This window comes from Agelaius phoeniceus, chromosome 14 (assembly GCF_051311805.1).
Source record: "Agelaius phoeniceus isolate bAgePho1 chromosome 14, bAgePho1.hap1, whole genome shotgun sequence".
Classification (NCBI taxonomy): Eukaryota; Metazoa; Chordata; class Aves; order Passeriformes; family Icteridae; genus Agelaius; species Agelaius phoeniceus.
In genome coordinates, this window is record NC_135278.1 from 2,919,161 (window position 1) to 2,933,134 (window position 13,974).

The following is a 13,974-nucleotide window of genomic DNA, read 5'->3' on the forward strand; positions in this document are numbered from 1 at the left end:
CAAAAGCCACCTCTTTAGCTGTATTTTAAGATTTTAAACCCATCTGCCTTCCTTCATCACTAGTTGGGTTTTTTCCCCAACAGAACTGCCCTTAGCTGACAGCAAACCATGTCCTGACTGACCTTTCCTCAAGATCCCTACTGCTGCCTAAGAATTGTAGGAGGAATGAATGTGCATGCAAACCCAGCTTGAATACAGGGTCAGTAACACCTCCAAAAAACTGCATTAGAACAATCAGCAATACAGAGCTCCCTAACAAAGTCCTGAGCGTGAAATTCCAAGCATTCAGCTCTAAACCATGAGCTAGGAGCATTCCTGAGCCTGCAGTGGTACTGGAGTGGTCATGTGGAGGCAAGAAAACAAACCTGAGCCACAAAGGGGCACATTCAGCTCACCTGCTTTTTGATTCTCCAAAACAAGAGAGATTTCACATCATTTTCACGCTCCAAAGACAGACAGATTATTGTCTTCTTATCTCCATATAAAAGGAAGAGTAATTTTATGAGTAAGGGTTCCTAATAAAAACTATCAGAGTTGTAAACACCTTTAATGCAAGTTATCGTTCTACAGGCAAGTTTTAAAGTAACAGTAGTCCTGAAATTGCAGTTTTAATAGCTGTCATTAAAACACTTAATTGCACATTTGTGATTATGTTATTATTACTGGGGTGGAATTGCTCTCTTATACAATAGTGCACCATCTCCACTGCCTGTACAAACAACCCTTTAGAGTTCCAGTGCTGAGTACCACACTTGTAATTATTGATAGTTTTTCATCAACCACTTGTTAGAAAACTTGAAAATTTTCTTCTCCAAAGATCTCAAAGTACATTTGATATAACACACATAAAACTTCACTTTAACAACCACTGAGACAACTCCCATGGCCACTGGTTTAGTAGATAAATTACACCTGGCATTTGAATGGGTGAATTAAAGAAACAACCTTGGAGTTCAGTTTTCCTGGCAATCCATCTCTCTGAATTCTGCCAAGGAGCACAGCACTGCTGCTGCTGGTGCCACACAGATCTGTTCTGTTTCTGCAGAAAACACTGCAAATACAAGACTGCACATGGCTGAGCTTTGTGGATGTCCAGCCCAGTGCCTCAGAACTGTTTTCACTTCCCCACCACCCCAGAGTGTCCAGAGAGGGGCCATGTTCCAGCAGCACAGCAAACCCTCGCTGCAGCCACTGCCCTCCCACACACAGTCCAAGGCAATGGCAGTTCACTTTTTCCTCTCTTTTTTGTACTCCCTGAATGCCCACCAGAAACATCCCTGGAAGTGCAGCCTAAGTTACTGCACTGAAGGCAGGCTCAGTGGTTCTGTCTCTGAAGCTGCTGACATGCTGAGCAGGAAGGAGCTGAGCATGGCCAAGAAGTGATCCTTGGAAGGCAGACTTGGATTAACAGTCAATTAGCCCTCAGAAAACAGAGAGCTACGCCAAAATTTTGGTGGCCTCAAACTACAAGACAACATGCAAAGGTACAGCTCCTTTTTAATATCTCCACCCTGTTCTGTTACACAGAATAGGAGATATCAGACCCAGGGAGCAGATCATTTGAACATTGCTATTTTAGTTATCTTATTCTCACACTGGTGTTAAAAATCTGCAGTCCTCCTCAGCAATCTTATCCTGCTATGTAAATCTTTTTAAACAAAATGCCTTATTCAAAGCTTACTATTGTTAGCTGATATCAAATCAGTGTAGCAAATTGCCATTGGAGTATCTTGATCTAATTATCTTCTGGAAAGAATCGAAATAGAACTGAAGAAAATTCAGATAATGGAACAGGCAAAACAAGAAAGGGAAAGGAGGAGCATAAACAAAAGATAAAAGAAGAACAGAGAATAAAGGATAACGCTCTGAGATACAAAAAATATGATTAGGTGATACTGAAATTCTGGGGGTATGTGCAGAGACATCCCAAAAAACCCCAGGGATTTAAATGTTCCCATCACCTACTGCAGAATATGAGATTACATCACTCACAGGGATGTGAAAATGGTGTGTTTGGGGGAAGTCAGACAACAGGGCTGAGCTGAAATCTCTGAGCAGCCAATGCTCATGGATACCCTTGATGCCATGGAGCCAATGGAGCTGAAACCTTCCCCTGCTATGGATCTGCCTATGACTGACAGCCCTGCACAGCACTCAGCAATACAGGGGAATTTAACTGGGGGACAATGCTCACAAACAGGACAAATACTCCAAGGGTACAGGAAACACAGCTTCTTTAATTTGGATAACATTCAGTACTAAAAAGTCTGAGGGCTCTCAACAATTGTGTTACAATTCTGTGTCTTTCAAGATAAAGGGAATAAGAGCATCTTTCCATTTATTTTTAATGTTGATTTTTACAAGGGTACATCAACTACAGAAGATCTTATTTTTTCCATGCACTATCCCATGCAACTTGCCTCAACATTCTGAGGATCCCAACGTTTAATGTAGAATTCTGTGAATATACCAAAATTAATTACAAAGATTTTGCTACGCTTCTCAGTACAAATTCTTTCCCCAAAAAGCCCAGTCCTAAAGAGAAGAGGAATATCTTTCCTGTCTGTAAGTACACACTTAGAATCCTTTAGTGCTGGAATTAGAAGGGATGTGTGAATATGAGCAGTGTCAAAATACAAAGGATACTGAATGAAAACCCACACCTCTGTAAAGGGAAACAACTCATTGTAATTTGCACCTCTTTTGCAAGCATAGCCCCTACAAATAGCTCATTGCAAAGAAACCCATCCAAAATAAAAATACAGCGAATTCACTCCACAAACTGCAGCCACACTACCCAGAGAGGCAATTCTAAAGTCCTAGGGTGTGGCTTAGTTCTCCTGTTAATAACAAGCTGTTGGTAACAGGATATAAAGCCACTTTCAGAATAATTTTTCTCAGAGGGACACGAACATCGACCCGGGGAGCATCCGTGTGTCACAGAGCAGCATCAGGGCACTTCTGATTCACAAACTTAACAACCCAGATGTCTCTCCCTGCTGATTTCCCCGGGCCAAGCTGCCAAGGGAAGCAGACTATAGCCAGCAGCCTCAGAGGAAGGAACCAGCCTCCTTTCAGGCAGATAAAGGTTGGCTTGAAACAGAAGCCAACAATATTCCTGGGCCTAATCAAAGACTTTTTTTCACTACTTTTTACAGTCATTTTCTTTGTACTTCTGGCACCATCTTTGTTAGGAAGATTTATTGTCTGCTTTTTAAAATTTATCAGTTTGCAACGGCCACCAGATGAAGGGATCTCTTAAATCACTCTGGATGGGGAGAGTGTGAACATGTGTCTTACAGTCAGAGCTTTAAAGTCTCCCGTTCTGGAAAACCTCTTACAAACATCAACAATGTGAGGAGCATTTTTGAGACGCTTATACTCCAGACATGCTGTTTACAAGGTGCTCTCTCTATATTTTGAAGTTATTGAATTACAGTTATTCAAATTGATCCATTTGTATCCATTAAAGACTAAAAAGGAGATTTTTTTAAATTATATGAGAAATTAAGAGAGTAACAGATTTATTTGTTGATTGATAATATCTGACAAAATAAAGGTTTCAGACAAGAAGAATATTAAACATTGCTATAATAGTTACCACTCTAATTTCTTTTTAAAAGGTCGATTTACTTAACTATTTAAGTTACAAATCCAAGCAACTGTTGCATCATCTTACAGGACTGGGATCACTGTTGAATATCAGGGCAGGATAATAGGATAGATAAAAGTTCTCTGAAAGAGAAAGCACCAGAACCAGCAGCAAGGTGGGGTTGGTCAGCCCTTCATTTGAATGTAAATGTAATTATGAGGCAGGCAGTTGGGCTGACGTCAGACAAGATCTTGGTAAACCATTACCACCAGCACCTGGTAACACAGTTGATAATAAAAGAGGATGAAGTAGAAGATTGCAAGCAGAGTGGCATTATTAGAGAAAACCAAACACAAATATTTTTGAGCAGTGAAAGAAGACACTGAGGACCAAGATGTTGTGACGCCGTGTTTACAGCTGGGACAGCCATGTACGTGAGCTCGCTCTTGGAGAAGGAGCCCAGCATGTACCCGGGAGCTGGCAGGGCCAACAACAGCCTGCCCGTGCAGAACTTCGTGTCTGCCCCGTCCTACTCCGACTACATGGGATACCACCCCGTGGCAGCCCTGGACAGCCACGGGCAGCCGGCGCCCGCCTGGGGCTCCCACTACGGCCCCCAGCGCGAGGACTGGAGCGCCTACGGCCCAGGCCCTTCCAGCGCCGCGCCCGCTGCCCACATCAATGGCTCGTCCCCTGGCCAGGGCTCCTACGGCTCTGCTGACTACAGCTCCCTGCACCCCGCTGCTGCTGCTGCGCCCTTACCTCCTGTAGATACAATTCATGCCCAGCAAATCTCTCCCAACAGCCAAAGGCACAGCTCTTATGAGTGGATGAGGAAAACCGTGCAAACCAACGCTGCTGGTGAGTGCAAATTCAACTTCCAACCTCAGAAAGCATCTTCTGCTATCACTGAACTTAGAAATAATTAACTTTACTTGAAGCACATAGGTTGGTGGGTCATTTATGACATTTATTTAGCCCACTGCTGTTTAATGCAGTTTTAACTAAATTTGTGCTAGTTTCACTTTCTCCCATAAAGTCTTTCTGTGGTTGCTGTAGTGGAATGGCTGATGTGGTCTCAGCTCCAGGGATCCCTGTTGGAACACCCTGGAAAGCATTTTGTGTGATAAACATGACAATCATAGAGGTTTTATGGAGCAATTCAGCAATATTTAACAGTTACAGACAGAAATACTACACAGTTATTTTGTGCTGCAGGGAAGATATCAATATAGAATCAGGTTGATCTTTTTAAACCTTTTAGACTTCTCAATAATTATAAAGAAAACCACATGCTCTGATCTAACTGCAGTGATTATGCAATTTTCTGCAATTTTCCTGTCTCACATTTTTCTGCCTAGATTTATCAGGTGAGCACAAATATTCCTAAAGAAGCAATCTGACTCAAACAATCAGCATAGACTATTTTGTTTGCAGATCACATAATTCCTTGGTTAAGCTTCCTTTTAATTTAATTTCACATCAGCTTTACTTTCCTTACGTGCCATAATTTTTCAGCTTCCACATTTACACAATTAAAAATCTCTTTTCTGCAAGTTGCACTCACTGATGTGCCTGTTCTTGCCTCCAGATGAACCCTTCCATGTGTATTCCCAAGGTGGAAACTGGGTGTAGCAAGGTTTGCTGAATTTGTGCTTCAGGTTAAAAGTAATAAGTGTGTGTTAGGGAGCATCAAAGAAATGCTCAAAAAAAAGCAGAGTAATTACAATTGGAGCAATCTTCGAAAACGCAGAAAATCTGCACTGCTGCTGGAGACAGAATCCTCCTTCAAATGGTTATTACTCAGGAGCAAAATTAGCCTGCTAATTGTTTCTTAATTATAAAGCAGACACACATTGTTTTGCCTCTGTTACTAAATATAAAATGCCTGGTGAACATTAGGATATCACAATGCTCTCCTGCCACTTGGAGCCTCTACAAAGGCCTTCAAAGCCAGGCAGATTCAGTCTGCTGTCCCCCCTTCTGTATACTCATGTAAATCCCAGGAACTTCATTAACATCATTGGAGATTGCCAGGTGTAGAAGTGATGCAAGACTTGAGTGTAGATCAAATTCAGCTGAGACTACTGAATGTCAACGAGGCAGCCCTGGCTGTGCCATGTTGGCACTGAATTTTCAATGTGGGGCATTCTTAAAGAATAACATTCTTAAACATCTTAAAAATCTAAATCCTTGCTTTACACTTATTGAACAGTCTTGGAAGACCCTGAAAGGTTTCTCATGCACCAAAGTTATAAAATATATTTGCAATTCAGAGACACTGGTTTGGGCCTAAATTCATCTCCAGTCTCAAAAGTGCTTCTTACACAGGATTTAGACACATTCTGAAATACTTTATGAACCATTCAGGACAGGTGGAACAGAGCCCATCAATAGCTGCATGTCCTGAGGCTGTGCATTCCTAAAACCCAATCCTTTGAAGTGTTAAAAACAGCTGAGGACTTCACAGAAGTGAGCTCAAGACATCAACCCACCTTTAAAAAAGATATGGTTTGAGTGAAGCACAAATGTGGTAATAGTTCAAAACAAGAAAAGTACCAAAGAGATTTAGCTTTTGGTGTAAAAAAAAAAAAAAAACTGGAAATTTTAATCCTGTCACAGAAAAAAATTGTGATAAATGGAAGAGAATTCAAATCAATTACAAGACTAAATTATGCATGTAACTGCTTTGTACCACCTTATCAGTGTTTTCTCTAGAAGAAAACTGACTTGATGCCATTATAACCCCTCTTTGAAACACACTTGCTGTTTTTCCTTATTGCCATAATGTTATTTGGGTTATCAAAGTAGCTACTGATTCCTCTCCTTCAATGTTATCACTGCTTAATAAAGTTCATTGCTTTAAAATCCCAGAATGACAGCCCTAAACTCTACAAATACATTTCTATGCATAAACATGTGTATGTCCTTAACTCCACTGGTGTGTACACACATCAGTGTATGTGAGTAGAATGGAGGAACAGAAACCACAGCACATCTCATTAGATGAGAGAGCCTCTTGAAATACTGTCCTAAAAACAGTGGGAATTATTGAGTGAGGAGATGTCAGTGGGAATTTTTCCTCCCTGTTTAGACTCTATTAAATACACTACATTCTGCTTCAATATTCTTATTTCGCATTTGATACCAAAAATATTCAATTGCAGGTAAAGTGAAATGAAAATTTACCTGATCAAGTCAATCTTCAGGATAAAACAAGATCAAAGACAGAAGTACTCTGTCCTTTCAACAGATAAAATGCGATTTGAAATGAAACTGGCTAAAGGACCATAACTGTATGTTCAGAACCAACCTTTGTTTTACTTCAAACACACAAACATTGCAAATATATAAGGCAATAAGACATTTTTAAAAAAACAGAAGTGGGCTTGGTAAAGAGACATTCCCAGTCAGGCCCTCCAAGTGAGGAAAAGAACATCTGAGGAATTCCTGATAGTCTGATCCTGCTTTTACTGAAAATCCATGATAAAATCTGCCATCCACTTCAGTTATGCTGGAGCAGAACTTCCAATTATTCTCTAAACTCTGTGTAATCAACGGGGTAAGATGTGAATTTTCTGAGAGCAAGAGAAACTTCAAAGTGTAAAACTTACTGAAAAGGTATCTAAAAGGCCTAGAAAAAGGGTTTAAAACTTCATATGAAACTTCATCTGGGAGTGACCCTTCTCAGAAAGAGAAGGGACTTTAACAGGACTAAACAGAAGATCAACGTGATTTTCATATGTTACAAGCTCAGCCACGGGATTTTTTGCAAACCATAGCCAAGACATTTTATGTCTTTGTTCAAACAAGCTGTGATGTACAAGTAATTCAGATTACAGAACAGCAGAAACATGGCCAGAAAGCAAAACAGAATAGCAGGAAAAAAGGCCAGGCCCCTGCTTTAATGCTAATTTATTTTTCTTTGTAAATTAGTTGTGACATCTATTTTCCACTGGCCTACATTGTCTGAGGTTTTGAGGCCTATCTGTCATATTGAGGCAACAGACCCTTTTAACACTTCTCTTTGCTTTGATATGCAGCCTTGTCTCTTCCTTCTCCCTCTTTTCTTCAGGAGTTATATTGCCGGAAAGGGTGATGATTTTCACAGCAAATAAAGAGGCCTTCTCCCAGCTTTATTGTCTTCAGAAGAAATACTCTGTGAATTTTATGACCAAGGGGAATGGGGAAAACTACTCCTTTTCTCCACCCCCTCAAATCATGGTTATATTTGCTGATTATAGTGAGGCCGGAATAACCTTGTTGAATTTTAACTTGTTTTCAAAGATTCCCTCTAAGCCCTCAGTTTACAAGGAACCTGAATATCTATACTATTGTTAGCATTAGAACTATCACTGAGGGCAAATATTTCAAAGCCAACGATTTGTACCATGAAAAAAGTAAACTTAGTTGAATGATTTAGTCCTGCAAATTTAGGCAGGAAAATCTTCTATGCTGGAAGTTGAAGTGGCAGAGATTTGGGAAAATATCCCTAATTATGCTTATTTCAGCTATGTCTACCTTCAGATAAAAATATCCCAGTCTGTCCTCGGTGTCGGTCCAAAAGTAAAGAGAACTGAAGAAAAAAATATTCCTTCATCTATTTCTGTCCCTTTTTCTTCTGCTGAGATGAAAGCGTCTGACATTTGTTTAGGGCTTGTAAATTCCAAACCAATTGGCTTGTGTTTCTGAATGTGAAAGGGGTTCTTGATAAGATCTCCTTGTCGCTCCTTTGTGTGGCGTGTGCTTCATCTTAACACCTCAATGGATTTTAGGGAACCACTTTAAAGGAGTCTTTGTCCTACAGTTTGTCCCAGAAAACTCACATCAAAAAAAACTGGGAAGATCAGAAGAAAAAAGGAAAACTATCTAGTTGGTTGTTGAAAGTGCAAAGGAGAACAAATAAGTTGAAAACGGATCTCTCTGGATTATTATTACATGAAGAATTGCTTAAAAATGATATTAAATGATAGATACATTCTAACATTTAGTAATGCTTCTCTTAACAGTATTTATCTGATATATCTAAGAATATTTCTTTTATACATTAGAGAGAGGATGATCCTGTAATCCTTTTACAAGATTTTATTGCCTCATCTTACAAATTGTCAAGTACCTCCAACTCTAAAGGGAAGCCCAGCACAGAGAACCCTCAGGAATATCCTACAGGCACTCAGCACCTTGCAAGACTGGACCTTTTTGAGAAAGTACATTCAATTATTATTGAACTTCTAAATTTATCCTATGGCCACAAGAAAACAAAAACATTTCAACATTTCTAGTAGGACATACCTTTGTGCTACAGAAGCAATCTTTGGAAACTCAGATAAAGAAATAGGCCACGGTACAACTGCACAAATTGGGACTGAAGCTCAGTCTTGAAATCCTGGGTATTTATGCTCTCATAGACACAGAAGTCACTTCACTAAGCACTGCAATGAAACCCCTTTGAGATTAATATAGCCAGCACCAATTATGTACTGCTGTGAATTATTTAAGATGCTTCAGGGTGTTTATCACTTAAGAGCTTCACATTTAAATATATCTTTAGAGAGAAGGGAAATAAAGAGGGAAAGACAGTTATGGTAACCAACAGTCTGCTACTTCACCCTGCACCTCTATTCCTGCTCTGTTCCACAGCAAACAATCCCACACAAGTATCCTGTATTTCATTAATGTCTGGGAAATGCCTGAGATGTTTGCAAGCTGCTATGAAAAACCCAACTCAATATATGAATAATCTTTCTTTTCTAACCAGGTAAAACAAGAACAAAAGAAAAGTACCGGGTTGTTTACACAGATCACCAGAGACTGGAACTAGAGAAGGAATTTCACTGCAACAGATACATCACAATCAGGAGGAAGTCAGAACTCGCAGCAAACCTGGGACTCTCCGAAAGACAGGTACAGAGAGCACCCCTGAGGTGTGCCCACAGAGCCCAGGCACTGCCAGGGGACAGGGACAGGTACAGAGAGCACCCCTGAGGTGTGCCCACAGTGCCCAGGCACTGCCAGGGGACAGGGACAGAGAGCACCCCTGAGGTGTGCCCACAGTGCCCAGGCACTGCCAGGGGACAGGGGACAGGGACAGAGAGCACCCCTGAGGTGTGCCCACAGAGCCCAGGCACTGCCAGGGGACAGGGACAGAGAGCACCCCTGAGGTGTGCCCACAGAGCCTGGGCACTGCAGGGGACAGGGACAGGTACAGAGAGCACCCCTGAGGTGTGCCCACAGTGCCCAGGCACTGCAGGGGACAGGTACAGAGAGCACCCCTGAGGTGTGCCCACAGTGCCCAGGCACTGCCAGGGGACAGAGAGCACCCCTGAGGTGTGCCCACAGAACCTGGGCACTGCCAGGGGACAGGGACAGAGAGCACCCCTGAGGTGTGCCCACAGTGCCCAGGCACTGCCAGGGGACAGGGGACAGGGACAGAGAGCACCCCTGAGGTGTGCCCACAGTGCCCAGGCACTGCCAGGGGACAGGGGACAGGGACAGAGAGCACCCCTGAGGTGTGCCCACAGAGCCCAGGCACTGCCAGGGGACAGGGACAGAGAGCACCCCTGAGGTGTGCCCACAGAGCCCAGGCACTGCCAGGGGACAGGGACAGAGAGCACCCCTGAGGTGTGCCCACAGTGCCCAGGCACTGCAGGGGACAGAGAGCACCCCTGAGGTGTGCCCACAGTGCCCAGGTACTGCCAGGGGACAGGGACAGGGACAGAGAGCACCCCTGAGGTGTGCCCACAGTGCCCAGGCACTGCCAGGGGACAGGGACAGAGAGCACCCCTGAGGTGTGCCCACAGTGCCCAGGCACTGCAGGGACAGGGACAGGTACAGAGAGCACCCCTGAGGTGTGCCCACAGAACCTGGGCACTGCCAGGGGACAGGGACAGGGAGCACCCCTGAGGTGTGCCCACAGTGCCCAGGCACTGCCAGGGGACAGGGACAGAGCACCCCTGAGGTGTGCCCACAGTGCCCAGGCACTGCCAGGGGACAGGGACAGGGAGCACCCCTGAGGTGTGCCCACAGTTCCCAGGTACTGCAGGGGACAGGGAGCACCCCTGAGGTGTGCCCACAGTGCCCAGGCACTGCCAGGGGACAGGGACAGGGAGCACCCCTGAGGTGTGCCCACAGTGCCCAGGCACTGCAGGGGACAGGGACAGAGCACCCCTGAGGTGTGCCCACTGTGCCCAGGCACTGCAGGGGACAGGTACAGAGAGCACCCCTGAGGTGTGCCCACAGTGCCCAGGCACTGCAGGGGACAGAGAGCACCCCTGAGGTGTGCCCACAGTGCCCAGGCACTGCCAGGGGACACAGCAGCAGCCACCTCCTGCCTCTCTGCATTTGACACAGAATCCACTACACAGCCTCACAGTTATTAACAGACTCATTTGACAGAACCCTGCAGTTAGATGGAACTCAACATTAGGAGTTAACTCATACTTTAAAAAGCAGTTATTCTTACTGTCTAGCTTGATGCCAGCTGGAATTGAAACAGTTCAGCTTAACAGGTCTTAGCTATGGTCCCAAGAGTTACAACATTCATAAATTTATTTCTTCTTGAAATCACACCAAGTAATGGCCAGCAAAAAATCCAAAGCATTTGATATATTTCAGCTGGAAGAAAGGAAAGTTAAAACTCAATCCAATGAGATATCTATGGGGGTTTTTTGCTACAAATATATTGCCACAAGTTCCACAGGCCACATTCTTCCTCTGTCAGATTTCAGCATATTCAGGGAGGTTTTACAGCCTTGGATTTTCAACTCAGGATTCTCTTTTTGCCACTTGTGTGTAGCCAAGACCATCCATCCAGGGAATGCTCAAGGCCATAGTTGGATTGCTGCTCCCTTGGAGAGCACTCTGCCTTCACTCCTGCCTAGTACAGATTGAATGTCTGTTCTGGATAAAGGATGAGCAGGGCACAGGAGCCGTGTTAGCCATGTTCATACACACACTAGAGGAACTCAGGATGAGAATTCCCTAAAATCCCTGTGTTGGAGAGCATTTCTCTCAAGCACAGCTCTACAGTGTGTGGAAATAATAACTGCTGGATCCAAGCCTCCAGAATTTCAATGGCTCTGCTACAGCTGGAGGAGAAGGGCAGATCTGGTGCTACTGAATTAGTCACCTCATTTAAAAACCAGATTATTGCCCTGAGGTAAATAGTAACTAGAGATCTTTCTTCTTAGAATTTTACAAGCTTTTGTTCTTTCTAAATATACACATTCAGGTCTCTTAAAATGTTCCTCTTTCAGTGGCCTGCTCTGATTCTGCACTCAGTCTGTGGAAGAGCAGGGAGTAGAGAGGGGCCAATGGGGGCTGGAAATGTAGGAATGCAGAGACAATCTGTGGTGTTTTAGGATCAAGCACTGGGATTTTACAAACATATTTTAGTGCAGTGATGCTCAGTCCCAGACCCAAACAGTACAGAGTGCACTGCACAGACTGTGAGTGCTGCCAGGCAGGAACAACAAAACCCAAGTTTATCATGGATGGACTGAGTTTGTCACACAGTAGGATAGAGCTGCACTGGAACATTTTCAGAGAACTGCAATTATGAGAGATTTGCAACCTTCACCTTAGTGCTCTGCAAGTTTTAGAACACAGACATGCCTGGAGTCACCAGTGAGCCTGCAGAAAACCAGCAGTTTCCTTTTACAGAGCTGCTGCTCCTAATGCCACCCCTTTTTCACCTGTCAAGTTCCTTCTAGTAGAATATAGACAAAATACATAACTGATCAGCATTTCCACAGGACAGACAAAGCTAAATGCTTCTTCATGCCACTACCAGCAAGGTAGTAAAAAATAAACATAAATCACTGAGATTTTTAATACAAAGTAAGGGTACAACTTTCTATATTGTAGGGTATTGAACACACCTTAAAAGCTGTAACAAATATTGTGAATTAAGAACACAGTTGGCAAGCAGGAAAACACAAACACAAGTTCCTCCTCATTCACACTTTCACATAAGGAAAGAGAATAGAGATACTTAAAGTAGATTTTAAACAGATAAGTTTTTCACCTGCACATTGAGCCTGGGAAATTGTCTAAGTAATGCTGATATATCTATTTATACACATAACAGTACATATGTATCTGTAAAATGCATGTTTAACTATATATTCCAGTAATAAAAACAGTCAAAACTTTTAAATATATAAGAATATATACACTCACAAAAATCACTCACAACATAAATGAAGAAAAAGAACCCTCACTACTTGGCTTTGAATTAATCTGTAACATAGATAATAAAGAAATCTTCACAATTAATCCATAATTGCATCTCCTAAATTATGACAATGGCAAAGCTGAAATGATGAACTCTGTGGCCTGAGCGTCAATGAGTTCATGGATTTCTGTGTTCCTAAATAGAACACAGTGTGTTCACTTTGCATCAAGAAAAAAAGAAATCAAGAAAAAAAGAAATCAAGAAAGAAAAAATCAATTTTCCATTGGTTATTATGCCAAAAATTAATACAGAATAATGCAAAAACTTTTCACTGCACAATTTAGGTATCTTGGTTGGTGGAGGGTTTCTTGGTTTGGTTTTAGCTTTTGGGGCTTTTTTCCTCATGGCTTTTTGTTTGTTTGCTTTGGGTTTTGGGTTTTTTAAATAGTGTTTTTGAACCTACCTACATTTCCATTGCTATGATTACTGTAAAAGGTTGAGCAGCACTTTGAATTAATCAGGTATCATTTATAATGCCCCAGGTGAAAATCTGGTTCCAGAATCGCCGAGCAAAAGAGAGAAAAATGATCAAGAAGAAAATCTCACAGTTTGATGGCAGCGGGGGCTCAGCTCAGAGTGACTCTGGTTCACTCAGTCCAAATGAACTGTCAAATTCTCTGTTCCCACCACCACATGGAATAAATGGATTACAGCCTAATGACATTCATCAAGTCATAGTTTCAGAATGAACAGAGGGAAAAAACCAAAACAGGAAGAAAAGGAAAAGCAAGAATGGATTTCTCCACCACTGCCACCCCTCACCTTGGCAACTCAACTTCCCAAGGGACCATTTTCATTTATCTGCCCTCAGAGTGCTGATTTCTAAGCAGGAAATCTGAGCCTATAACCAAAATGTTTTAATTATTGCAAAAATCTCAGGGACTTTGTGCTGCTAAGATTCATCTCTCGGTGTCTTTGCTAGCAGGTAATTTGCTTCAGACACTGACACACAGAATGATACAGCTGAAGATTCAGTCCAGGTAGTTCTAGTCTGATCATCCATATACACAGAAAACAAAGAGAACTGATGATAAAATAGAGTCCTATTGCAGAAGGTATAACCATCTGGGTGTGATGGGTTTGTTCCATTTATATCATTAGAGGAAACTGTAGATGTTAATAAATATTTACACTTAAATGGACGGAA

At 42.5% G+C, this 13,974-nt stretch overlaps 1 protein-coding gene across 1 annotated transcript; it reads left to right on the forward strand.

Moving 5' to 3' along the window:
* The first annotated feature begins 4,020 nt into the window (after window positions 1-4,020).
* Window positions 4,021-13,516, forward strand: CDX4 (caudal type homeobox 4). The gene is made up of 3 exons (XM_054641664.1): window positions 4,021-4,453; window positions 9,351-9,496; window positions 13,310-13,516. The coding sequence occupies exons 1-3, from the start codon at window positions 4,021-4,023 to the stop codon at window positions 13,514-13,516; spliced, it is 786 nt and encodes a 261-aa protein (XP_054497639.1).
* The last annotated feature ends 458 nt before the right edge of the window (window positions 13,517-13,974 follow it).